Source organism: Zalophus californianus, chromosome 10 (assembly GCF_009762305.2).
Source record: "Zalophus californianus isolate mZalCal1 chromosome 10, mZalCal1.pri.v2, whole genome shotgun sequence".
Classification (NCBI taxonomy): domain Eukaryota; kingdom Metazoa; phylum Chordata; class Mammalia; order Carnivora; family Otariidae; genus Zalophus; species Zalophus californianus.
Window position 1 is genome coordinate 104,429,681 of NC_045604.1, and position 26,852 is coordinate 104,456,532.

At 46.0% G+C, this 26,852-nt stretch overlaps 1 protein-coding gene across 1 annotated transcript; it reads right to left on the bottom strand.

The window, feature by feature from the left end:
* Positions 1 to 26,767, bottom strand: FKBP6 (FKBP prolyl isomerase 6). The gene is made up of 9 exons (XM_027612391.1): positions 26,553 to 26,767; positions 26,342 to 26,459; positions 25,834 to 25,923; positions 24,886 to 25,088; positions 23,529 to 23,648; positions 18,132 to 18,326; positions 17,914 to 18,023; positions 16,496 to 16,585; positions 1 to 471 (listed from the first exon to the last, which is right to left on the bottom strand). Exons 1-8 carry the CDS (start codon positions 26,607 to 26,609, stop codon positions 16,498 to 16,500), a joined length of 981 nt encoding a protein of 326 aa, XP_027468192.1. The 5' UTR covers positions 26,610 to 26,767; the 3' UTR covers positions 1 to 471; positions 16,496 to 16,497.
* Between the last annotated feature and the right edge of the window lie 85 nt (positions 26,768 to 26,852).

Below are 26,852 nucleotides of genomic sequence, written 5' to 3' on the forward strand. Positions count from 1 at the left end.
GGACAGAGAAAGGTTTTATTTATTTAGAACAAAAACATATGTAACATAATTCTCTCTCTAAAACAGAAAACCCTATAAAATACACAAAGCAATCTCTATTTGTATTTACCCAGGGACATTAACAGCCGGAAGGGGGGCTAGGACTGGGAGAAAAGCCAAGGACTAATTCCATTTAAGAAAAACAAGAAACTGCCTTTTAAAAAAATAGCATTTTTCTACTTGTCAGTAGCTACACTTTCCCCGACTCTGTATGAAAACGTGAAGCAGAAAATAGCACCTGTGAAAACACATTTCATCTGCATCAGTCAGAGATGAGGCAATGGCCAAGGGCTGTGGAATGCCAGCCCCGACTTCCAAGCGCTTCCCTGCAACACAGTGTGCTGGGGAGTTCTTTCCAGAAAGTCCCCCTCGCCCCAGTGATGGAGAACTCCAGCAGCCTGGCCACTCTCATCTGTAGTTCAGTTGAAGAATCTAGGAATCAAATACAGCAGTTAGAAACGCAGTAAGATACAGCTGCCCGATGCAGAGCAATCATAATCTGGAGGTGCCAGGTGCGGCCATGGCCACGCGTCCGAGAGCCAAAGCCGGCCCTGGGTCTGTGGTGACCGCACTGGGTGGCACCAGGGGACAGCGGCCCCTACTGGATGGGTTCTGGGAAACAGTAGCTGATTAACGTGGTGGCTCTGAAACTTCAGATCAAAAACACAGGACAGTCTACCAAAGATCAGAACAGAAAGGACCTTAAGATCATCCAGCTCAACTTCATTTTTCAGGTGAGGCCCCAAAAGAAAAGACTAATTTTTGAACGCAGGCAGAGCTTTATTCATTACAATTTCTCGACTGTTCCCCAAGGAATGACACTTCCTTAGCCATTTAAAGATGTGAAAACACCCCCAAACAGCTGAATGCTTGCGGCAGCTGCTTTTCAACCAGCAACCACCACCACCTGCCGCACACACTGGGGCAGCACAAGCCGCTCGGGATGCAACCAAACCAGGGGCCTGGGCGAACCTGTGCCGGGCAGCTCTGGGCACAAGCGGCGTCACACTGCCAGACGACACGCACACTGGTGCGGAGAGACAGAGCACCACCGTTCGAGTCCTGGGGGCCGCCGCCTCCGCTCTGTGCCCGTCTCCTCCTCTATGGCATGGGCCTCTGTCCTGAACCCGCGCCTCGAGCCTCACGCAGGTGCCGCCCGACGAGTGGGCTGGCGGCTTTCCCAGCGCTGCTGAAGCAGAGGTGTGAGTATGGACACTTCTTCCCTTCACGCACAGCGGCGGTCTCTGAGGGGAGGGGACCTTGCCTGTGCCCCCCCCTACCCCCGGGAGCAGCCGTAGCAGCAGGTGGGTACAATCCAAGGCGGGAGGGGGAAGGGGGAAGGCCAATGCTCCCTCCTCAAGTTGTCGATGTGGCTTCTCACTTAGATCTAGGTGGAGTGCTTTCCGTGCCTGTGAGTACTACGGCACTCGGCTCGTGAAGCCTTTGTTGGCTGGCCTTCGTCACCAACTACAGAAAAATATGGCACCTATAAAATTCAACTTACAAATCTCAAAGTCACCGCTCTTATGGAACTTGTTTTTAGTGGGATAAGGAGATGAATAAACACAAAAATCTAAGCGCTATAAAGAAATAAGCAGGCTACGGGGATGCAGAATGATGCACGGTGCTCTTCAACATGAAGTAATGCGAAGACTTCTCTGAGCGGACATTTAAGCAGGTGGAGCTCTGTGAACAGCCAGGAGAAGGGCTTTCCAGGCTACAGGAACACGGATGCAAAGGCCGGGAGTCCGAGACATGGCTGGAGCGAGGCAGAAACCTCAGCAAGCCAGCATGGCTGGGATGGAGTGAGCGAGGGGAAGAAAGGTAGACCATGACACTGGACTGGCACCAGGCGCCAAGTCACTGGGGCCACGGAGCCCTCGGGCAGGACTTTCAGGTTTTACTTCAAGCACCATTGGGGGTTCTGAGCAGAGAAACAACTTTTTAAGAAAGCTGAGTCTGGCTGCTTTGTGGCAAAGAGACTGCAGGGGCATAAAAACAGCAGTGGGGAGAGCAGTCCCCTCTACGCTGGGCTCTCGAGCTACTCTGCCCAGCACCCCTAGGTGGCAGCTGCGAGGTGGTGCCAGGTTCCTGGTCCAGGCCTTTGGAGACTGGCATCTTCACTCTCCATTGGGCAGCACCTCACATCCCATTTATTTCTCCACGAACCCAAGCTGCCATGTAAGTGCAACCATTCTAAGGCCATCGCACTGGACGGGCCACGTGTGGGCTCCAGTCAACAGTCCACTCACCTGCCTGACTAGAGTGAGGCCCACAGCCACTGACGTGGGAAGCATTTGCTGTACTCTGCTGGGCATCTGGACAAGGAAGGGATGGGGGTATGACCATACAGGATGCATGACGGCAGAAACATCAAAAGCACTTGCCTGTCCAACCCCAAGCAAAGTCCTGGAGAAACAACATGCTGGCAGTAATCTCCTGATTATTGGCAGGATCTCTGATGCAATCACCCCGAGAAATGGCCAGCCCTGGGGCCAAAACCAATTTGACATTGCTTCTCATCACTGGCAACTGCTGTCCAGCTTGAGGCCCAGCAGGACTTGCAATGTTCAGGCCCAGAACCTACTGGTGAATCAAGACAGAGCTCAAGCCCGAGAGTCAGTAAGGGGAGAAGGGAGACTCACCGGAGCATCACGGAGCATGATTTAGTCATTCCACCACTAATGCTACCCGTTTGTCACACAAACAAGAGTCATTCTATTGTCAAAGTGAAGGAGTTAATTTACCCTGTATAGATGTGAACCCTTTGCTTCAGGTATCATATATGGTATTTTAAGTCCATAAACAGAAATTTTGGTATAATTACTTATTTAAAAATAAAATCTTGAAAAAAATCATCTCTATACCCAAATGGGGCTCGAACCCACAACCCTGAAATCAAGAGTGGCATGCTCTACTGACCAAGCCAGCCAGGTGCTCTGGTACAACTATTCAGACATTTGAATAAAAAATAAAGATCTAGGGGCACCTGGGTGGCTCAGTCGTTAAGTGTCTGCCTTCGGCTCAGGTAGTGATCCCGGGGTCCTGGGATCGAGCCCCGCATCGGGCTCCCTGCTCGGTGGGAGGCCTGCTTCTCCCTCTCCCACTCCCCCCTGCTTGTGTTCCCTCTCTTGCTGTGTCTCTGTCAAATAAATAAATAAAATCTTAAAAAAAAAAAATAAAGATCTGCCCCTTCCCCACTCAGTTGGTTAAGTGTCTGCCTTTGGATCAGGTCATGATCCCAGGGTCCTGGGGTCAAGCCCCGCATGGGGCTCCCTGCTCAGTGGGGAGCCTGTTTCTGCCTCTCCTGCTCTCTCTCTCAAATAATCTTTTTTTTAAAAAAAGATTTTATTTATTTTTAAAGGATTTTATTTATTCATTTGAGACACAGAGATAGAGAGAGAGAGAAGAGAAAGCATGAGCAGGGAGAGAGGCAGAGGGAGAGGGAGAAGCAGGCTCCCTGCTGAGCCAGGAGCCCGATGTGGGGCTTGATCCCAGGACCCTGGGATCATGACCTGAGCCGAAGGCAGACGCTCAACCATCTGAGCCACCCAGGCGCCCCTTATTTATTTGACAGAGACACAGCAAGAGAAGGAACATGAGCAGGGGGAGTGGGAGAGGGAGAAGCAGGCTTCCCGCTGAGCAGGGAGCCCGACGCAGGGCTCGATCCCAGGACCGTGGGATCACGACCCGAGCCAAAGGCAGACGCTCAACGACCTAGCCACCCAGGCGCCCCAATAAAAAATCTTAAAAAAATAAAGACCTATTTCCCTACTTCAAATTAAGGATGGAAATAAACTGCCAATAGTTTTAAAACTCTAAACATAAAAAAGAACCCTGAAATACTAAAAGGTCACAGACATTTCTTGCTAGTTATGGACAAATGTAAACAGACAATAAGCAAATGAGGAGAAGCTTCCCTAGTAATCAAGGAAACACAAATTCAAACATCAGAAAGGCACGATGGGGCCCCTCCCACAGGTAAGGGCTGCACTCTAGTCCACAGAAATGGGAGCACCAGCGCCTGGAGCCCGGGTGGAAAGCTGGCTGCCTTAGCACACCGGGCTGGGGAGCCCCCCCATCCACAAGGTTGCGCTCAGGCTTGTCCGCACCCCCTTCAATGGGGCTCTTGGGCTCTCCTTTTGCTTTCTTCCCAAGTCCAAAAGTCCCCCACACTCCTTCCTCTCAGGCATCAAGCTGCCTATTAACCTGGGAGGAGGAGCAAATTTGGTCTCCTTTTACTTCAAACTCTTCTACTAAGTTTCAAGGTCTTTCATTATACAATGTCCCAGAGATGCGCTTTCTTAGGGAAGGAACTGTTCTTTTGTGTACGAGGACCTCTTCTGCTCTCCCAAACCAACCAATTAAAAATGCACAATATTTCTATCCCTGCCACATCAAAGATTCAGTATGATAAAAACATTAACAGCAGGTCAAAGGGTTAAAAAAAAGCTTATCTTTGTGACAGGAAGGCATCTGCTACCAATCACTCCTGATAAAAGCTTTTAATAAAAACATTTCCTGAACATGATAAAAAGACGACTGTCTCAGCCCAAAGTCCGCATCATGCTTACGAGCTGAGTGGCAGTTCCATCACAGCCAGGAAAGATGCGGATGCTCAGGGCTGTCACCACTATTCAACACTTCTGGAAGCACTAGCCCACATGTTTTGATGGGCTCTGAGTAAAATAAGAAATGCAACTGGTAGAAATATTGGGATATGATGATCATATATCTAGAACATCAGGGAAGCAACTGACCAACTAGTGTAACTGACAGAACTATCAAAAAACTAAAAAATTCACAAACGTGTTTGGTTACACAGAAACAGGCAATATTTATAGAAAGGACACCTGACTCTGTAACGTTGCTTGATCAGGAACATGCTAATTCTAATGAGATCCCCTCTCAGATGTACCAAACTGGCAAAAATTAAACTAACAACAGAAATGATAGCAAAGCTATGGGACAGAATCTCTCAGATGCTACCAGAGGGGACATAATTGGTACAGCCACTGAAGAGATCAATTTAGCAATACCTAGTTCAGTTGAAGAAATACAGATCACAACCCAAGGATACATTTAGTTAAGTGTCACAGAAAGATCAGGTGTGGGGACAGTAACTACAATGCCTCCTGTTACTGTTAAGAATATTGTAAAACCGGGCACCTGGGTGGCTCAGTCGGTTAAGCGTCTGCTTTGGCCTAGGTCATGATCCAGGGGTCCTGGGATTGAGTCCCACATCAGGCTCCCCTCCCTGCTCAGCTGGGAGTCTGCTTTTCCCTCTGCCTCTGCCCCTTCCCCACTACTTGTGCTCTTTTTCATGGGAAAAAAAAGAATATTGTAATACCCTCCTAGGATGGAATGCTAGTCATTTTTTTTTTTTTTTTAAGATTTTATTTGTCAGAGAGAGAGAGAGCACGCCAGCACAGGCACACAAGCAGGGGGAGAGGCTGAGGGAGAGGGAGAAGTAGGCTCCCCACTGAGCAAGGAGCCTGGTGCAGGACTTGATCCCAGGACACTGAGACCATGACCTGAGCTGAAGGCAGATGCTTGACTGACTGAGCCATCCAAGCGCCCCTAACTCATTGTTTTTTAAAAATGAGGTGGTAGTTCTTTGAGTGCTAACTTAGAGGTCACCCAAAATGTATTTAAATTTTATTTATTTAAGCAATCTCTATGTCCAATGTGCAGCTTGAACTCATGGACCCCAAGGTCTAAAGTCACATGCTCTTCTGACTGAGCCAGTCAGGCGCCCCCAAAATGTATCTGAACACAGTATGGTACAAAATATAGGATTCTATTTGTGAGGAAGATTGCATATACACCCACATTCTCAAATATTCACAATAAACCCTTCAGGAAGGATACATATAAAACCTCAACAGTGGTTACCTTCTGGAGAGTGGGCCTGGGGACTGGGAGCTTTATACTTCACCCCCCCCACCCCCCCCCGTTTTTTAAAACTGTAAGCATGTAGCATTTTATAATTTAAATACAAAAAGTTGTGGGGGTGGGGTGGGTAGAAAGCACTGAAGTGCAGAATGCTGATAATTGTCAGAGAGGTAATGCATATGCGGGCAGATTGGCATGCCGGCCTTTTCTACCTTTAGGTTTGAAAATCTCAAGGAAAAGCTTAATAATAATCAACTGAAAAAAGAAAAAAAATGTTTCAGTCTAGTCTGTGTTCCATGAAATGACTTGAGACATAAATCCTGTGATCAATAGTCACTCAGCGCGAAGATGTTCCCAGGAACGCTGATGATAGAGATAACCAAAGGATCAGATAACCAAAGGATCATTTTAAGAGGTTTAGTTAGTTGAATTTTCAAAGTGGAACCAATAAGAAGTAACACTTTAGCATAAATGTAAAGGTATCAAAATGGAAAAGTTCACATTTTGCAAATCCAATTCTCGTAGCACACTGAGGTGCAGTCAGAGAAAAAGGTCATCATGTCTCCATGGCTCAAGGAAAGACAAGCCCGGAGACCTACAAAGACAAAAGCAGCCAGACTTAGGGAACACAGACCAAGTTCCAACAGGTAGACTCCCGCTGAATATATGAATACTAAACAAGTGGCTTCCAAGGAGAGCACACCCAGGCCTGGGGAAAAGGCGGCCAATGTGAAATCGAAACTCCAGCAAGGATATGATCGGTGTCTACAATAACTGCACATAATAGAGAGCAGTAATCAAAGAAGAGTGTGAACGTGTAACAGAGAAGCCCGAGAAGTGATGTAATCCTGGAAGCCTGAGCCGGAGGCTGCAGAGCCCAGGATGTTGATGCTGGAGACCCGAGTACAAAGCCCTGGGGCCGGCCAGGCACGGTGAGCAGGGTGAGCAGGGTTCCCACGGAGTCCGGTGCCAGCCCCGCCCTGTCTCCCAGCCCTGTCCAGACCACTTCCCTCTAAGGCCATGACAGGGAACTAGAGTGAACGCCTGACCGTCAGCCTTGAGCGGCATCTGTGAGGAACGTCGGCAACAGTGGGTCTTTGAAAAAACTGATGAGATCCCTCTTCAAAATCCCAGAAAATGCACAAACATTGTACATAAAGGGGAAAATTCATAGCCCCTCTCTGAAGCTGTTCTCTTAACTAGTTCTCTTTCTTAAAACACATTACTCAGCCGATTGGAAGAACCTAGTCTGGGTATCTCGAGTGATTCAACTGAAGGAGAATAATTTGAGGAGGAGCCCTAGCCCGCTCATACTCTGACGGGATGTTCTGGCCCGTAAGGTCCTCCTCCAGCGCGTCCTTCCTGCTCCTGCCACCCTGCCAGGCAACTGTTCGAGGTGGACCCTCACTGCTGGGCCCTCCTTCATCGGCCGCTCCCCACCCTGGTCCTGGTTCTCTGGCTCCACACGGACCCTTACTATGCTGTCCAGGGCTGGCCTCCACCTGGCAGTCATCCAGCTCAGCAACCTGGCCCTTCCCTCGGCTATATCCCTTCACTTCTTACTGCTGGCATGCATCGGGGGCTAGTCAGTGGTCTTCCCTACCTGCCAGGGAATGCTGTCAAGCTCTCTGAGTGGTCCCCCAAGCCCAGGCTTTCTAGGCTTAAACTGAGCCAGCGAGCACTCCTGGGCCCTCCCCCCAGTGGGGGTGGCCAGGGCCCACCACACAGCCCTGCTGCACGTCCTCCGATGACCACTGTCAGAGCTTATGGCCCTCGGGTGCCACAGTGCCACGGTGAAGGCAGCAGGGTATATGGTCAAAGAGGTAAAGAGTGCCACCCAACTGCCATCTTCATTTCAAAACCAGGTTTGTATTTAATGATACAACAGAAACCCAGAGGGATTAATGGACTTGGCCATGGTCACAGCAAGGGAGTGAAGATGGAGGAGCCACATTTCCCATTTCTCAAGCCCGTGATGAGTGGTAAAGGGCACTTCCATAATCGCGGATTTTGAAAATTAGAAAAAGGAACCTAGTTATCTCCTGAAATTTAATTAAGTAGCCCTCACTGATTCCTTACCCACAACGAACACAGAATCCACTGAAGTAAACCTTAGTAGGAAGCAGGTCGGGGGCCCATTACAGCTCTGTGTAATGTGAAGAGAGGTGAAGGGGCCAAAAACCCTGCCAGGGGAAATGTTTTTCCAGGAAGGGGCACAATGAAAAGGTGCCAACCTCAGTGGAGCTATTTATAGTCACACAACAAAGGGAGGACTTCAAGGATTCCTCCTGAGCTGGGAGAAAAGGCATTTCACAGATCTCAAAAGATCAAGGGACCATGTCTAACAGTTTGCCTGAAAAACGACAGGGTCCTCATCTGACAACAAGAGAATGCCTGCCCGGCCCAGTTAACCTTAAGAAAATACAACTACATTTGGAGGAGAAAAAAAAAAGTGGAGATTCAGAGAGAAAATCTGAAGAATTAATGATACATAAAATTACAAAAATACCTTTAAACGAGTTATTTGTTTAGGACTCAGACAAGTCTTACTGGAGACATGAAATGTCTTTATAGACTCAAAAGTAGATTTGAGAATTTCTTCTTAATCTCTATGGGAAGAGGGAGGATTCAAATAAATTCCCCATCTAGATCCAGTCACATGTTGTGGGGAAACAATGATTGGCTCCCAGGGTTTTCCTGGCAAATGACCAGTCCAGCCCAGACACAGGAAGGCTATTTGGAACAAGGGAACCCCTGACCCAGGGGACACCTCTAGCTTCAGCGTTGGCATCAAGCTCTGTGGGGCCTGCTGCTTTAGTGCTTACTTCCGGCCGACTCTCTGAACCAGGATTAAATATCAGAATTTCAGCTAAGAATGTACTCTCTGCAGCGTGGCCTTTATTCCCACCTGAGCCTCTGAGGAACTTCTCTGGCTTCCCAGAAAACATTTCTTATTTTTATTTAGTTCTTTTTAATTTATTTGAGAGAGAGAACATGTGCACGTTAGGAGGAGAAGGAACAGGGAGAGAGGGACAAGCAGACTCCATGCTGAATGCGGAGCCTGACATGGGGCTTGATCTCTCGACCTGTGGAGATCATGACCTGAGCTGAAATCAAGAGTTGGTCGCTTAACTGAGCCACCCAGGTGCCCCAAGACAACATTTTAAAAAACATCTGTTAAGATACTCTCTTCCTGGGCGCCTGGGTGGCTCAGTTGGTTAAGCGACCGCCTTTGGCTCAGGTCATGATCCCGGAGTCCTGGGATCGAGCCCCACATCGGGCTCCCGGCTCAGCGGGGAGTCTGCTTCTCCTTCTGACCCTCTCCCCTCTTATGCTGTTTCTCTCTCTTTCTCAAATAAATAAAATCTTAAAAAAAAAAAAAAGATACTCTTTTCCTGAGGCTGCTCATGCAACATGGCTCAATCCTCTTAATTCTACAGCTCAAAGGCTTCAGCTTAAGTATGGAAAGCTGAGAAAAAGGGAGAAACTCCTAAATACCTAAGAGAGGGAGACAAATCCAGGGGCACCCAGTGGTAACACTCCAACTGAAAAAAGCTGCTGAGTAATACTTAAAGCTTCAGATTTCATCTGGGGTTTATATTTCAAATCCAATGAAATGGTCACAGTTGTTTATACATAAGCACAAAGACCTCCACAGGAAGGGTCTAATTCTCTGAGCTTCATTCCTTCATTCCTTCATCCCAAATCTGCAAAGTGGAAACAACAATTTCTCCCTCAGAAATGCTGGGAAGATTAATGGGCTTGTGAATATTATGAAGCGCTACAGACCTGGAATAATGCTCAGACTCTAGGGAGAACTGTTGAAAACCCTTCACCCTGAGCACTCCTGTTCACTCACTGCAGACCTTGGCTTACTCCCACAGGTCAAACATGAGAATAGGAATTCCAATAACCATACAGAAACAGTGATGCGTGTAACCATGTACATACTCAAAAGAGCTGGAAGAAGAGATTTGAACTTACAAAACATTTAATTAACATCCTTCACATGAAAAAGGGTTCTTACAAATCAATACTTAAAACGACCCAAGAAAAGAGTGGGCAAAGGAGGTCAACAGGCAGTTCGCATAAAGAATATAGATGGCCAATAAACACACAAAAAGCTGCTCAACTTCACTAGATATTGGGGATATACAGATTAAGATGACATAAGCACTTGTATCCACTATTTCAGGGGGAAAAAATCCACCTGGGGAAAAATTGGGGAAGCTACTGTAAGAGTTGGTACCCAGTGCAAAGGATCCTAAAGCATTTTGGTTGGCTCCCACCTGCTCAGCCTTAAGAAGAAGGAGTGGATACCCTGCCCGTGTATAAGAACTCCTGACCGGGCGCCTGGGTGGCTCAGTTGGTTAAGTGACTGCCTTCGGCTCAGGTCATGATCCTGGAGTCCCGGGATTGAGTCCCACATCGGGCTCCCTGCTCAGCGGGGAGTGTGCTTCTCCCTCTGACCCTCCCCCCTCTCATGCTCTCTCTCTCTCTCAAATAAATAAAATCTTTAAAAAAAAGAAATGACCGATTTTTCAACTGCTACATTTTTTTAAAGAAGATTTTATTTATTTATTTGACAGAGAGAGACACAGCGAGAGAGGGAACACAAGCAGGGGGAGTGGGAGAGGGAGAAGCAGGCTTCCCGCGGAGCAGGGAGCCCGATGTGGGGCTTGATCCCAGAACCCTGGGATCATGACCTGAGCTGAAGGCAGACGCGTAATGACTGAGCCACCCAGGTGCCCCTCAACTGCTACATTCTTAAATGTGAATAGGCAACCAAGAAAACACCAACTATTTGTGGAAAGTCTGCAACATGGGAAAGAGAAAGGTCAAAGCAAATAGACAGAAAAATAAACATTTCAGAGAACAAGAGACAATGTACAAGAATGGTCCTTAGCTTCTAGAGGTACACAGGGAAATGGGAAATCCTGTGGATGAAATGATAGCATTACTGGGATCCACTTCAAATTAACCTGACAGTGCTAGGGTTGGGGAGGAAATGCGTGGGGTCAGAGACGGAAACATTGGCTTTATGTTGATAACTGTTAAACCTAATGGCTGAATACATGGGAGAATCATTATTCTACTTGCTGAAGTTTGGGATTTTTCATAATACAAAAGTGTGGGGGGGGAACGTGGGATACTACGAAAAAGGGAAATTGGAAAAGATCTTGCGGTTTCAAATATTTGATTGCTGAAATGAAAAAAGCCAACAAGAAAGAGATGGAAGATGAGGTATGTTTCCCTGGAGGGTGAGGGAGGAGAGAAAACTTAAGAGAGACATAAAGGACATAGAGAATCCCTGCAGAAGGTCCAACATCCAATGAACAGGAGTCCTAGAACAAGAGAACGGGGCGGGGGGGGGAGGAAAATTTCATTAAAGAAATCTGGAATTGCTTAGCTCTCAAGAACCTGAACCTCCAGAATTAAGGTGCCTATATAAAGGACTTGAGCTTCTGGGGGTACCTGGACACACTACTGTGAAATTTTAGAGAAGGTAAAAATAAAGAGATATACTTTTACCAACATCTGGAGTTGGTGAGGAGGAGCTCTGAGAAGGGAGAGGAGTACTGACAGGAGAGCCATTTGGGGGTGGGGTGGGGTCTGAGGGGAGAGCTGTGAGGGCAAGGTGTGGAGGGAGGCACAGTTTGAGAGCAGAGATCTTTTAAGTGGGGTCTGGGCAGTGGGACAGAACTAATTGGGGGGCAAGTCCTAGTTTCTAATGAGGAAGGGAGCTTTCAACTGGGGGATAGGCTGTAAGTGGGGAGGGGGTTCTTTTCATTCTAAAATCTATACCCAGCTATGTGTCTGTAATCAAGTGTGAGTTGGACATATAAGGAGGTGAAAAATTTATCTCTTAAACATCCAATTTTGGATGTTACTTGAGAATATCAGAAGAAGAAAGTAAACCAAGAAAAGAGATCCAGTAAATAGTGGATGCAACCCAGGAGAAAAACGAAATCCCAGAATGGCAGCTATGCATCAGCCTATGGGACACTCTGTATAGACCGGTACATAAAACAGGACATTTCTAAGAGGGAGGACCCTGAGAAGAAAGGAGAGTCATTGACTAAATGGTACCACACAGTTTTTGAAGAGGTAAGGATAAAAGCAAACAGTTCAAGAAACAAAAACAAATGCAGTTTAAAATTGTAGGAAAAGAAAAGCTCTTAAAAGGGGCACCTGGGTGGCTCAGTCGTTAAACGTCCTGCCTTCGGCTCAGGTCGTGATCCCAGGGTCCTGGGATTGAGCCCCACATCGGGCTCCCTGCTCCACGGGAAGCCTGCTTCTCCCTCTCCCACTCCCCCTGCTTGTGCTTCCTCTCTCGCTGTGTCTCTGTCAAATAAATAAATAAAATCTTAAAAAAACCCAAAAACACAGCATTGGCTTTTCAGTTAGTAACAGTCTCATCATACAAGTGGAGCATAGAAAATACTGTCTTTAGCTTATGAAATCAAAAACATCACTGTAATATTTTCATTATAATAATCTAACAGGGGCCGAGAACAGTGACCTAACTATAAAGGAGGAAAGAAAGAGTATTGTATCATATCACAACAAGAAGTCAACCGATAAAAGTCCAAAACTGACCAAAAAAAAAATCAAGAAATCGTAATATAAACGTAACACTTAGCTACGTGGAATACAGAACATCTAGTTACGTAGAAAATCCCCAGGAGAAACAGAAGTTAAAATCGGTTTCCTTTGGTAAATGCTTTAGTTTTTTTTTTTTTTTAACGTGTGGCTCAGGATTTGACTCTGGCTCTTTCACTTACTAGCTACGAACCTTGGCAGGTTAGCCTCTTCACGTCGAACTCATTGTTTATAAAACGGAGAGGACACCTATGTTCTAGAAATATTGAATTAATCCACGTAAAACATGTAAGGGTGCCTGACACATTGAATATGTTTAATAAATACTTTGATCAAAATTAAACTATGAAAAAGGTGCATAAACAGTAAGTAATGCTACCAAAACAATCTGGAAGAAAAATAAGACAAACCGAAAGCCAAGAACATTAAAACCATGCCTAGGTAAGATGCCGGGTCGGGGGGCGCCTGGGTGGCTCAGTCGTTAAGCGTCTGCCTTTGGCTCAGGTCATGATCCCAGGGTCCTGGGATCGAGCCCCACATCAGGCTCCCTGCTCAGCAGGGAGTCTGCTTCTCCCTCTCCTGCTCTCCCTGCTTGTGCGCTGTCAAATAAATAAATAAAATCTTAAAAAAAAAAAAAAAGATGCCGGGTCGGGGAGTCCCCTTGGTCTATCCAAACCTACCAGTTAACCTTGGAAACTCGCTCAAGTTCTGCCTTCTCCAGGAAGCTTTCCCCATCACTCCTGGTGTGGACCAGGATCACCTCTGAGCTCCCAATTCGGTCCCCCCCACTGCTCCCTTAAAGCTTCTCTTCTCCAGAACAGCTTTAGTCCCTTCTTCCACTGCCCACAGGTCATCCTATAGAGGCTTTGGCATTATGGTCTTCCTCCTCCAGCCAAATTCCCACTTAGAACTAGAATCCTACTGACAGAAAGCTCCCTCCCAGCCTTTCCAGATGGGAGGCTTCATGCTCCTGCCTCCTTTCCATTCCTGCTCGTGCGTTTACCTCCAGGCTGTCATTGCCTCTCCAAAACCTGCCACCTGCCCTTCAAATGTGCCCTCCCCCTGCCCCCCTTCAGAACCTGCTTAGCATGAGCTGGAAAGATCACATCTTTCCCCTCCTCTGAAACCTACAGAGCACAGCCCACACTCCAAAGAGGACTGAAATGCTGGGTGATCCACAACGGACCTCAGCTCTGAATTCCTGGTCTTCTCCCCACCGCTCACACCTGTGCCCAACGCTGCCCTTCCTTCAGGCTGGGCTCAGCAGCGTTTTCCCCTCTCCCTCCCCTTGCTCTCTGGGACAAGCGGCCCTCTTACTCGTCATTGCTCCCCACGGCCCTACTCTGTGGTGCTAGGAAGGGGTGCCACTCATGGGTCTCTATACACCCAAACAGGTCAGAGTCCTGCTTTGGGATTTTCCCAACTGGAGCCCTGGCTGGTACAGGAAGAAGAGGGAGGTATGGGGTAGGGAAGAGTTCGCTCTCAAACAGAAAGGCTGCGGAAGGGACCCCCGGGCACGCTTTACGGTGGGAGAGCATGCAGCAGAGACGGGACGAGGTCCTCAAGACCTTCAGAGCTGCAGGTCTCCACCTGCCCACGGCCTGGCTGTTCAGTAACTCTGATTCTGCGAGCTCCCCAAATCCCTTCAGCAAATCTCTTTTTTAGCTGATGCTAGCTGAAGACAGGTTTCTGTCACTGGCAAGGACGAGTGTACCGACAGCCAATAACGAGAGCCAGCCTGGAGAATATGGTTTCAAAGAGGCTGGTCTAGCATTTCAACTATTTTACACTTGATCCAACCAACATTTACTGAGTGCCCGTCATGTGCTGAGCATGGTTTCAGATGCTAGAAAATACAAAGACAAGGAAAAGACATGGTCTCTGATCTCAAAAAATGTAGTCTGTTATGACCAAGAGCTTCGAGAACATAATTGAGAGAACACTCATTCTACCAGAAGGCTCAACATCTTGGAAGACAATATGAAGACAGATCACTAGGATTTAACATCTTGGAAAATAACAAATTTTGTCAAAACTAGGTTGTCAAAAAAGAATCTGAAAACATGGACATTTTAAGTAACTGACTAGTCACAAGTACAACAGAAAAAGAGCGTAGCAGAGAGAACACCGAAGACCCAGAAGCCAAAATATGTTACAATCTCAACAGCAGTGGGAGTGGAGTAATAACGGCTATTTTCTTTTTTTTTTTAAAGATTTTTATTTATTTATTTGAGAGAGAGAGAATGAGAGACAGAGAGCACGAGAGGGAAGAGGGTCAGAGGGAGAAGCAGACTCCCTGCTGAGCAGGGAGCCCGATGCGGGACTCGATCCCGGGACTCCAGGATCATGACCCGAGCTGAAGGCAGTCGCTCAACCAACTGAGCCACCCAGGCGCCCCATAATGGCTATTTTCGACCCAAACACAGTCATAGGTAATTTGACAAAACACCCAAGACATAGGAATATCTGGGAAACCATCTAAAAACTCATCAGGTCCAAAATGCCTTGGAGACAGAGAAAGCTGGGGGCAGGAGAAGGGGAGAGTAGAGACAAGAAGTAGCTGCACTGCTGGATTTTCCCAGATCTGTTTCCAGGATGGACCCTGGAAGAACTGGGTCTTCGCTAAATGGCAGGACATGCCAGATGACAGTCCAAAATGTCTGGTAAAAAGCCAGCAAACCTCTCTTCCTGCTGCACATCAACAGCTGCCAAACAGGAGAAGTCCTCTGGCTCACGTCTCCGTTCAGAAAACCCACAAATACTCCAATGTCCCCGAAAGACCCGAAGGCCAGGGTCACAGGGTCAGAGTCCATGACAAAGGCAATGTTGACTTCTGATACCAACCGGTTGTTTTTGACAGGGCCGAGAACAGCAGTTTTTAGATCACTTGTGAAAATGTCTGGGATGAATAGGCCTTTTCACTGCCGCCTTCTCTCCAACCTCTTTTGTAGAGAGATATAGGTAGCAACAAAGGGGAGATTTATTACCATGAGCCCATTCGGCAGCTGTTTTCTTGTTGCTCCTTGTTTAACTTCTCTCAAGAGAGCAGAGTTATCTACCCAGCTAAGCAGGTGTTGAAGGCAGGTGATTTTGTTTCCATTAATTTTCTTAAGTAATAGTAAACCAGACTAGAGAGCCCGCTCATGAACTCCCGGGGAAACCTTAACCCTATGGCTGCTAGACCACAGGGCGTCTGCTGCAGCTGGAAGGCTAGGTTCTGATCCCCGGTGGTTCTAACACCTTTCAATCTCTTGGACTAACAGTAAGGAGAACCTAAGAGTCCTGGCCCATCCTTGCCCCTCAACATCTGGATTTTGTCTTTGTTAACAATGTGTTCATTGTAAAGTGACGTTGGAGGTTTTCAGGAAAAACAGATTAAGAAAGGCATTCCTGGGGCGCCTGGGTGGCTCAGTCATTGAGCGTCTGCCTTTGGCTCAGGTCATGGTCCCAGGGTCCTGCTCAGCAGGGAGCCTGCTTCTCCCTCTCCCGCTCCCCCTGCTTGTGTTCCCTCTCTCGCTGTCTCTGTCAAATAAATAAATAAAATCTTAAAAAAAAGAATGTATCCGTTTAAAAAAAAAAAAAGAAAGAAAAGGGCATTCCTCTTCATTTCAAAGCCCAGATACACCACCACATTAATGACTATACTCACAGCTTCATGTTCCAAGCTCCTGTGAGGGAGAGGTTAACATAAAACATGGAAAAAGTTTTTAATTTTAAAGCTTAACACCTCCTAAACCTACCAATTTAACCTCAGTTCTGGGTGCACTTTGCAATCTTCTCCCTGATCATCTTCACGAGAAGGCCCGTGGTATGTGCACTCCACAAGGAACTTTCTACTCCTCCCACCTATGCTCAATTGTAGATAGCCACTATTCAATAGTGGACTGAGGAGAACCACCACCCTTCCACATATTGGACAAAATCCTGAAGCCTTTTTACGCTTCAGCCCCTTGATTACCTTCAATTTTCTCCTACTGTAGAGCCGTTATAAGGAGCGAACATTCGGTGACACATCTCTTTCTCTTTATCTGTGTAGTCCCTGTAATAACTGGAGACAGAAACATACGCTAGTCAGAGAAAGTCTGTCTTTGCAGGAGGTGACATCTGGTGGCTGGAATACTGCACTCAGGTCCAGAAATACTGAAAATTCAGCAGGTCCTGAAGTGTATCAGGAAGGGATGGAGGCCATGCTGGAGAGGTAGGGGAGCCAGGCGACCCCCCTCAGAGGGGACAGTGATAGTAAACCTCTACCTCAGAGGCTGTTCAAGAAGCCCTTGGGACAGAAAGCCCACAACCCGAAAAGACTGCAGCCTTAAAGGCTGGGAGCCACTTTATAAGGGCTGCCAGGCTGAGTGTCTTGCCAAGTGGCCTCATACTCCGTGGCTTCTAAATTATCTTCAGATTTCCTTGCTAAAGAATGGTCAGATTCCAAAATTTCTACATCCAGGATACTTCTTTTAAAAATTATTTTTGGTACCCTAGGTAGGACTGACAGGATACTTTTAAAAACCAGAAAAGGGGGATGCCTGGCTGGCTCAGTTGGTAGAGCATGCACCTCTGATCCTGGGGTTGTAAGTTTGAGCCCCACATTGGGTATAGAGATTACTTAAAAATAAGATAGTTTTAAAATAAAAAAAAAAATCATTTCAGGAAAAAAAACAACACAAAGGAAATTGCTGGACAGTCCTAAAAGGCCTGAAATATAACAAATGGCTCTAAGTATAAGAGGTACACACACCTCAGACTTTTTTAACATCAAAAGCTTTAACTAGCAATCTAGAGTAAATGTTTAATGTCAACAGGAGCAATACAGAAGGACAAAACAAAACAAACAAAAGACAGTGGATAGATTATGAGGTGTTGGAATTACAGACAACTATTTATATGCCAATATAGTCATTTTAGAAAACTTTGAAAATGACGTCTATAACCACAAAATGTTGTATTACTGAAACACTGGTATAGATTTTACTTGGGTAACAAGAAAAATCATCCTATACATAGGAGTCAGACCTGAAAGACCCACTGCAGACCAAACAGGATCTGTAAGACAACTTTCTGCCATCTGTTAAGAACACTGGTTTTCAGTTGATGGCAAGTAGGGAGGAGTAGCCGAAGAACAAGGCCCTTTTTAAAAATTACACTGGTCCACCTGTTTTAAGGTGCTTACTTTGAGGGTAGGAAGTGGGGAACAGACTTGTAGTCTGGAGGAAGCTGTTGGTTTAGCACTTCATAAAGCCAGCTCTAGGGGGCACTGCCTCCCAACACATGCTGGGCAACATTCCCAAACAGTCCTTGACCCAGGTGGAGAGACCAGAACCCCAGCCGTGGCACTCGCCTCTTTCTTTGGTTTGTACTCCTGCAAACAGGTCTCACCTGGCCAGTTTCTTCAGCTCATTATTGATGTCATGATTGAAGGGCTGTTCCTGCTGGGCTCGGACTAGAAAATCTCGGGCCTTCTGATACTCAGTCATGAGTAGACAGGCCTGTCAAAGGATAGAGTTTTAAAAACACACTTGGTTAGGAAAGACAGCATTTTTCCACTGCAATCTTTTCTTGGGCATTCGTTCTCAAGTCCCGGGCCTCCAACACACCTGTCCACACCGGAAGAGGGCCTTAGCATTCTTCCGGTCGATGATCAGAGCTTGTTCTCCATAGCTCAAGGCTGTGGTAGGTCGCTCCAGCTTCAGGTACGTAAAGGACAGGTTAAGGAGAACAAGAAGCTTGGCTGCTTCCACCAGATGCTGCTCTTCAGGGGGTGCTGATCGTCGGTGGAGAAGCAACAAGGCCTGTGGAGAAGGAAAACAGGTAGTCAAGAGGAAGCACATATTACTGAAAGCCCGAAGAATCAAAAAAAAAAAAAAAAATTAGAGGTAAAAAAAAAATGTTGCAGGACACAATATCAATATAAGAGTTAGTTGTAGGTCTATACTCCAGCAATAAACAATCCAAAAATGAAGAAAACCACTCCATTTACAACAACAGCATGAAAATTCACAATAAATTTAAAGTGCAAGAATTGTATATTGAAAACTACAAAATACTGAAGAAATTAAAGAAAATATAAATAGAAACACATCCCATGTTCATGGCTCAAAGGACTTAATACAGTTAAGCCAATACTCCCCAATTGATCTACAGATTCAAAGCAACCACTCCCAAAATTTCAACAGCCTTTTTTGCAGAAATGGTCACATGCAAATTCAAGGGATGCCAAGTAGCCAAAACAATATTTAAAAAGAGAAAATGGAAGACTCACACTTTCAAATTTCAAAGCTACAGTAGCAAAGCCAGTGTGGTAAGAGCTAAGGACACACACAGATCAACAGAATAGAATTGACAATGCAGACCAAGAATCCAGAAATAAACCTATATTTCTGTACTCAACTGATTTTTCAACAAGGGAACCAGCCCCATTCAACAGGAAAAAGGTAGTCTTTTCAAAAAAAGGTGCTGAGAAACTGGATGTTAACACGCAAAAGAGTGAGGTTGGATTCCCACTTCAAGCTATAAACACAAGTTAACAAAATGGATCACAGACCTAAATGTAGAAGCTAAACTGTAAGACTCTCAGAAGAAAACTTTAGGTGTAAATCTTCATGACTTTGAACTAGACAATGGTTTCTTAGCTATTACGTGAAAAGCACACATCACCAAAAGAATAAACTGGACTTCAAAAGTAAAAACTTCTGTGTTTCAAAGGACATTATCAAGAAAATGACTGAAAAAAATCACTACACCCATTACTTACTGGTTTAAGCTGATAACATAATTAATGGTTTACTGCTGTCATTTGCCTGTACCTACAGATAATTCTGTATCTTTAAATAAAAAGACATTCATACATTCCTGAAAAGAAAAAGAATGTGAAAACACAACTCGCAGAATGGAAGAAGATATTTGTAAATCGTATTTTCTAAAAAAATCTAGTATCCAGACAATACAAAGAACTTTTATAAAAATAGACAGAAAACCCAATTAAAAACGGGTGAAGAATATGAACTGACATTTCTCCAAAGATGACATACAAATAGCCAATCAACACATTAGTTACTGGGAAATGCAAATCAAACTTAACGAGATACTGCTGCATACCCACTAGGATGGCTATAATTTGAAAGATGGAAAATAAGTGTTGGTGAGGCTGTGGAGTAATTGGAACCCTCGTATTGTTGGTGGGAAAGTAAAATGTTGCAGCCACTTTGGAAAACAGTTTGGCAGTATTTCAAAAAGTTAAACATGGGAGCTACTACATGACCCAGCACTTGCACTCCTAGGTACAAACCCAAGAAAAATGAAAACCTGGGTCTACACAAGACCTTGTACACCAATGTAAAAAGCAATGTTATTCACAGTAGCCAAAAAGAGGAAACAATCCAAATGTCCACCAACTGATGAACAAAACACGATAGGATCCACACAATATACTGCTCAGCTGTAAAATGAATGAAGTTTGGTATATGCTACAACACGGATGAACCTTGAAAACCTCATGCTAAGTGAAAGAAGCCAATCACAAAAGGACAAATACTGTAGGATTCCATTTATAGGAGTACCCATGGCAGACAGACAAATTCCTAGAGGCATGAAGTGGAATAAAAATTACTGGGGCTGGAGGAGCAGGGAGAATTGGCAGTTACTGTTTAATGGCTAAACAATGTTTGGGATGAGGAAAAAGTTCCAGAAATGGGTAGTGATGATAGTTGCATAACACTGAATGCATTTTAAATGCCACTGGATGGTATAGCTGAAAATAATTAAAAAGACAAATTTTAGGTTATGCACATTTTTATCAAATTAAAAAATAAAAAATTTAAAGACAGAATGGAGTATGAATACACATTACAACATGGATGAACCTTGAGAATATTTTGCCAACTGAAAGAAGCCAGGCACAAAGCATCACACGTTTGATGATTCTGTTTACGTAAAATGTCCAGGAATAGGCAAACCCATAAAAACAGAAAGATAGGGGCTTACCAGGGTGTGTTGGGGGGATGGAGTGTAACTGCCAACAGGTACAGGGTTTTGTTTTGTTTTGAGGTGATGAAATGATCTGGAATTAGCGTTGATAGATGCACAACCCTACAAATACATGAAAAACCACTCTCCCGTACATTTTAAAATGTGAATTTAGAAAAGCACAATCCCACAAGAACAAAGAATGAGAGGATCGACAGCAAACCCAAGCTGTCAGAACAGATGGCAGAGTCATGGTGGAAGAACAGAGGGCCATGTCTGAGGGGCCGGCCCTCCAGCGCAGAGCCGCAGGAACGGACAGAACCAGCGATCGGAACTGGCCAACAAGCGGGGCTGAGTAATAAGAGAGGACAACAAGATGGACACTGAGAGTAAAAAAAAAAAAAAGGAAAGTAGGAGCTCAATCCAGGAGGTCTGACAATTAACAAAGGGTCCCCAAAAAGAGAAGACAGAGACAAGGGCAAATTACCACAGAAATAGCTCAAGAAAGATTCCCAGAAGACAAGTTTCTTGAATGAAGTGATACACCCGGGGCTTAATACAACCAATTTTTATTTTTATTTTTTTTAAAGATTTTATTTATTTATTTGAGAGAGAGAATGAGAGAGAGAGAACACGAGAGGGGGGAGGGTCAGAGGGAGAAGCAGACTCCCTGCCGAGCAGGGAGCCCGATGCGGGACTCGATCCCGGGACTCCAGGATCATGACCTGAGCCGAAGGCAGTTGCTTAACCAACTGAGCCACCCAGGCGCCCAATACAACCAATTTTTAAACACACACACCCCCCACTGTAAAATTTATTAACACCAAAGGAAAAAAGATCCTTAAGTCTTTACACGGAAAAAAGAGAAAAGGTCACATAGAAAAGAACAGGAACCTAAAAGACATCAGACTTCCTGACAGTAACTGTAAAAGCCAGAATCAAACAAAATTCTTCAAAATCTGACGAATGGTGACTGCATGCTAGAATTCTATACTCCGTTATGCCAACTGCTAAGTGTGTGGTAATTACAAGAATATTTTTAGAAATGCAAGGATATACTTACTCTAACAACACAAGGGGTAAGTGGAAAAAAGCAACAGGAAGTCCACAAACAGAATCACAGGGCAGCCCAGGACAAGAACTCTGAACCAGAACACTGGAGAGCAGAGGGAAAACCCTAGTGAGAACTAAAGACCCACCTTCCAGAGCGAGAACTAGAAGACATTAAAAACAGCAACTAAAGCATGTCAAGTACCAACTCACAATGCCAGAAAAAGCTGCAAACAAACTTAAAGAGGGCCTGGGAAATAGGACTAATGATGGAAGGACTGAACTGATATTTCTTTATTGGAAAATTTTTTCCCCCATGTGAGCAGGCTCTGTCTCAAGAAACCTTACAACATTGAAGTTATCTGTGATTTGAGCCGACCGTGAGCCCAAGCCTGTACCCTTCATGTTTAGGACCTTGATTCCATCAGCATTCCGAAGGACAACACACTTATGCACTCTCCTGTCTCTTGAGCATATGCATAGAAACCAAACGTGGCAAATACCATGAGCCACCTACCCCAAATCCTATCTCTTTCCCCCTCTAGCAGAGCCTCGAGTTCATTCACAGCAGTGGTATACAAATTAAACTACATTTCCCAGATTCCTACAGTTACTGGGGTCCACTGAATATGGGTCTGGCCAGTGATATAGAAAAGGAAGTCATTGGCTGAGGGGGTACTTCTGGAAAGCTCTTAACACAAATACACCAGACTCCTCTCCCCTCCCTTCTTCCTGCCTGGGGGACCATGTGATGCTACAGGACCATCTTGGGGTAAAAAAGGATATGTTTAAGGGTAGTGGAGCAGAAAGAAAGAATCTGGATTCCTTTACGGCCTCACAGAACTGACGTACCAGCCTTGGACTGCCTCCCTGCTCATTTGAAAAAAAAATTTAAATTATGGTTTATTTTCATTAAATAATTAATTTTAGAACATGAGCTTGACAACGGGGGAGGGACCGAGGGAGAGAACCTTAAGCAGGTTCCACACCCCATGCAGCCTGACGCAGGGCTCGATCTCATGACCCTGAGATCATGACCTGAGCCGAAATCAAGAGTGGGGATGCTTAACCGTCTGAGCCACCCAGGTGCCCCTAAGTCTGGTTTAAAGTACAATTTTTCAAGATCTGTTGCTTGCAGCTGAATGCAAATCCTGAATGAATGAGGCTCCCTTCACAAATGAGACAAAGTCAGAATGCTCCTAGACTCTAAACTCTGTCTTGTTTGCCTCTAAAACCTAGGGCAGAGTTTGGCATACAGAAAATGCTCATATCTGTTGAATGAGTCACAAAGCAAAAACAGTGAATTCCTGTCAGCATAACCTATGCAAGGAGCCAAACCACAATCAGAAGCCTGGTGAGAATGGAGTCACCTTATAGCTAGAAAAATCTCCACTGTCAGACAGGAAATGAAGATGGCAAATGGCATGGAAAATCAGTTGGTAGAGGACCTAATCCTGGAATGAGAACTTTTAAAGACTTTTTACTGAAATCCATACAGACACACACACATACAGGTAATTACAAAAACAAGTGAACAGGGCGCCTGGGTGGCTCAGTTGGTTAAGCGACTGCCTTTGCCTCAGGTCATGATCCTGGAGTCCCGGGACTGAGTCCCGCACTGGGCTCCCCGCTCGGCAGGGAGTCTGCTTCTCCCTGTGACCTTCTTCCCTCTCGTGCTCTCTCTCATTCTCTCTCTCTCAAATAAATAAACAAAATCTTTAAAAAACAAAAAAACAAAAACAAGTGAACAGTTCAACAAACTTTCACAATCTTAACACACCTATGTAACCACATCCAGACACAAACACAGAACACAAACACAAATCCCATGTTCCCTCTCCTGGTCATTAACCCCGGCAGGAAGATTTTTGAAATGAGATTTTTCTTAAGGACTGCATGTGAAGAATAGGGACATATAAGAACTTTCAAAAAAAAGAATGTTTTCAGGGTCTAAATTTATACTTCTAAAGCATCCTTACCCTCTTATATCTCACTTTGGCATCACAGAAACGATTCTGGCGGAAAAGGTAGTTGCCAAACTCCCGTTCAGTAGCTGCCACTTTTAGGACCTTCTGAAGTGGAAACTCATCTTGTTGCTCCTGAGGACCAAAGACAAGGACACCCAGCAAGGAAACTGAAAGCCACAATACCACGATCCAAGTGCTGTTATAGATATTAGTTTTTCTCCTTCAGATCGTGCACTTTCGTTTAGTGCCGTATGTGTGCCAAGCACTGGGCGTAGTGACCCTGCAAAGGTCATCTCGGTGGCTCCCAGCAAAAGCTAAAGGTATTACTAGTCCCATTTTATACATTAGAGCCAAAAAGCGGTCTATTCCTTTGGTCCTTCCAGAGATGCTCCCCGAAGAATTAGAAACTGATGGAACTTGCCAAGCATGGAAAGCAGGTCTCACAACAACCATTTATCCAACAAGGATTTAACAGGTCTTCGTCTGCCCGGGGCCCTACTGGTCTTCCTGGCTACAATGTTGTACCCTGGGTACATGTCAATCACCCACAGAGCCTTTTCAAAAACACGATGTCCTGGCCTTATCCCTGCCTAGAGATTCTCAATCAGTACACCACAGGTGGGCCTCAGGCATTTGCAAGAACCTCTGTTTTGTGGAAAGGTGAGAAAAAGGTAAGGGCCCTCACTCGAGGCGATGGCAGTTTAGTGGGGGAGACATCATATCCAGATATAAACCTAGGTGGACATCTAAGGCCACACACACACACAGTCTGTGTGGGACAGCATGAGAGAGAGTGTGTATGGCTGCCAAAGAGATCACAAGCCCTAGTTCTGTCTGATGGGTTAAGTGAAAGGCTACAAGGAAAGGGAATGTTTAAAGTTATGGGGACAGAGGCCATGTGCCCCCATTGGCCTGGGACTTTCCCAGTCTACACCTGATGTCCTGGGATCTCAGCCAATTAATAATCTCCTTCGCTCTCAAGCATTTTACGTTGCACAATAAAGCATATGTTCTCCCTAGTCGACCACTACCAATGCTTGCTAGAAACCAAACTTAATGTTGAGAAGCAAATGCTCACAGTCTTGCACGGAGAACTAGGCAAAGGGTGACTAAAAATCACTTCAAACTGCTGGTCCAGAACAAACCCAAGGTTGGGCCTCGGCCTAGTTCATCTGCCCATACACAGGAGTCATTACTAAGATGGGTACGTACCAGGAAATAAGGGAACCCCTCCACGGCCGATGCTACCACCACACAGGAGCCCCGGGGTGGAATGTGGGGCAGAGGATCACCATCAGAGAAGGGTAATTACCAAAAACACAAACTCATTCTCTCTTTAAAGTATGGACATCTACGCTCCAGAACTTACAGCTGAAAGGGCCCAAAACTTGTCTGACTCAGCAGAGTCCAGGAAGTCAAGTAGCTCAATCTCAAACAGGACAGTGGTATTTGGGGGGATCAAGGGAGGGCAGCCCAGTGTTCCATAGGCATAGGATGGTGTGAACAGAAACCTGGCCAGCTCTCCTCTCCTCATGCTCAGAAGGCCCAACTCCATGCCCCAGAGTGTAATATCTGGAAGAAGACACAAAGAATTTGAAGTTTGCCCAGCATCCTGATCCAACGTTATCAATTTCTTCCCCCTTGAAGTCCAAATCTATCCACATCATACTCCAAGCCTTCTGCACTACGGTCCCGACTCACTTTTCAGTCTGTTTCCCACTACCACCACCATTCCCAAACTCCAACTTCTGTGGGCTCTGCAGCAATCTAGCTTCTCTACCCCTGTTCATACAGTTCCTTCTTCCTGCAAGGAAGTTCCTGCTTCCTCACCCCAGGCCCAGCTTCTATCCTGACTGAAATCTTACTTAAACTTCAAGGCTCATTTTAAATGCCCCCTCCTCCATAAAGCCTTTCCTGATCTTCCCGGCTGGAATCAATTGTGCCTTCATTAAGCACTCCCACAACACTACTTACACCTCCCAGGACCTCATCCGATTCAGTGAATGTGCTCAATCTCCTTACTCTAGCTGAGATGTTCTAATCATCTGAGCACATCTTCTCTTTTCACCCTGCGTTACGGATATTAAGCCCCCGATGAACGTTGTTAACAAACAAACATGCCCCATAATTCTCAGGATGCAAAGGTAACCTTACCAGGTAAACCATCTCCCGAGTATCTACGCCTCAATGGGAAATGTGTAGGCGAACAGGGCTGGTTTAGTAAAACCCAGCCTCAGAAAAACCAACTCAAAGACTCCCTGTTCTGAAGCATTTCCACAAAGAATCCCTGCTTTCCTGGCTGCTCATCTCAACTTACCCTCTCCGAGTTTCATCAGCCGGGGAGTTTTCCTAAACCAATTAGAATCAAAAGGCTTGTCCATATGCTCCAGATATCCAGAATATTTCACTAGGACAGAAAACAAACAAACAAACAAAACAGTACAAGAAAAATAGACCAAGAATGTGCACACCTCCATATCAACTCACTGTTACAAAACAAAAAAACAAAAAAACGATGGAATTCGATGCGTTCAAACCGTCTCCCACCCAGAGTGATAGGAAAAATCTTTGCTCAACGTTTGGACGCCTGCCCTTTGGCTGTTTCAGGAATTTGGCTGGTGAGCCTCAAGGTCCCTTGTTCGTAGTGGCCTCACGCAAAGGGGAGATGGGTTCCCTCGTTTCCCTTAAAAACGCGAACTGTAACAAGCGAGTTCTACCTTTTCTTTTTTTTAAACATAACCTTCCCTCCCCACCTCCCAAGGTAAGGTGCAGAACAGGCTTATGGACCGGTACTTTTGCATCGCCAGGTGGGAGGCAGATGGTACCTAGCACGGAAGCATCTGGGGTCACCAGCTCTCCGGCACCCTGTCGGATGACGTCCTTTAGCACGCCCCGGTCCCCGGAAATGTCCAGCATCCTTCGACTTAACCTCAGGTACGGAGACTTGCGGGGAGAGACACAAGACCTCAGAGTCCCCGGCTGGCACCCCGACCCCGGCACCCCACGTCCGTGCCTCCGCGGCGCGCAGACTCTCACCTGGCCGGAGGCGTTGTCCCCCTGCAGGACTCTTGGGTTCCGCGTGCTCCCCCCCATCGTCACGTGGCCTACCCGGCGGCAGCGCGAGCCCTCAACCCCCTCGCCCTCCCCGGGGCGGTGGCCCAGCCACCCCTTTATATCCAGCCGCGCGCCCCCAACCGCAGCGCTAGGCTCAGGGGCCGCGAGGAGGATCCAATCGCTTGGTGCCAACCGCCACGCACCGCCCTGAGCCCTAGGGCGGCGTGCCTGAGCACGTGGCGCGGACTCACGGCGCGTGATGGGGCACGTGACGGGGAAGCG

Bases quoted from the DNA above. Each gene is read 5' to 3' on its own strand.
- FKBP6 (XM_027612391.1), bottom strand. From the start codon at position 26,609: ATGGGGGGGAGCACGCGGAACCCAAGAGTCCTGCAGGGGGACAACGCC. The intron at 25,924-26,341 runs GTACCATCTGCC...TTTCTGTCCTAG, and splicing joins CCCAGATGCTTCCGTGCTAG to TGAAATATTCTGGATATCTG. The intron at 16,586-17,913 runs GTGAGACCTGTT...TTCTGTCTCCAG, and splicing joins GAGCTGAAGAAACTGGCCAG to TTATTACAGGGACTACACAG.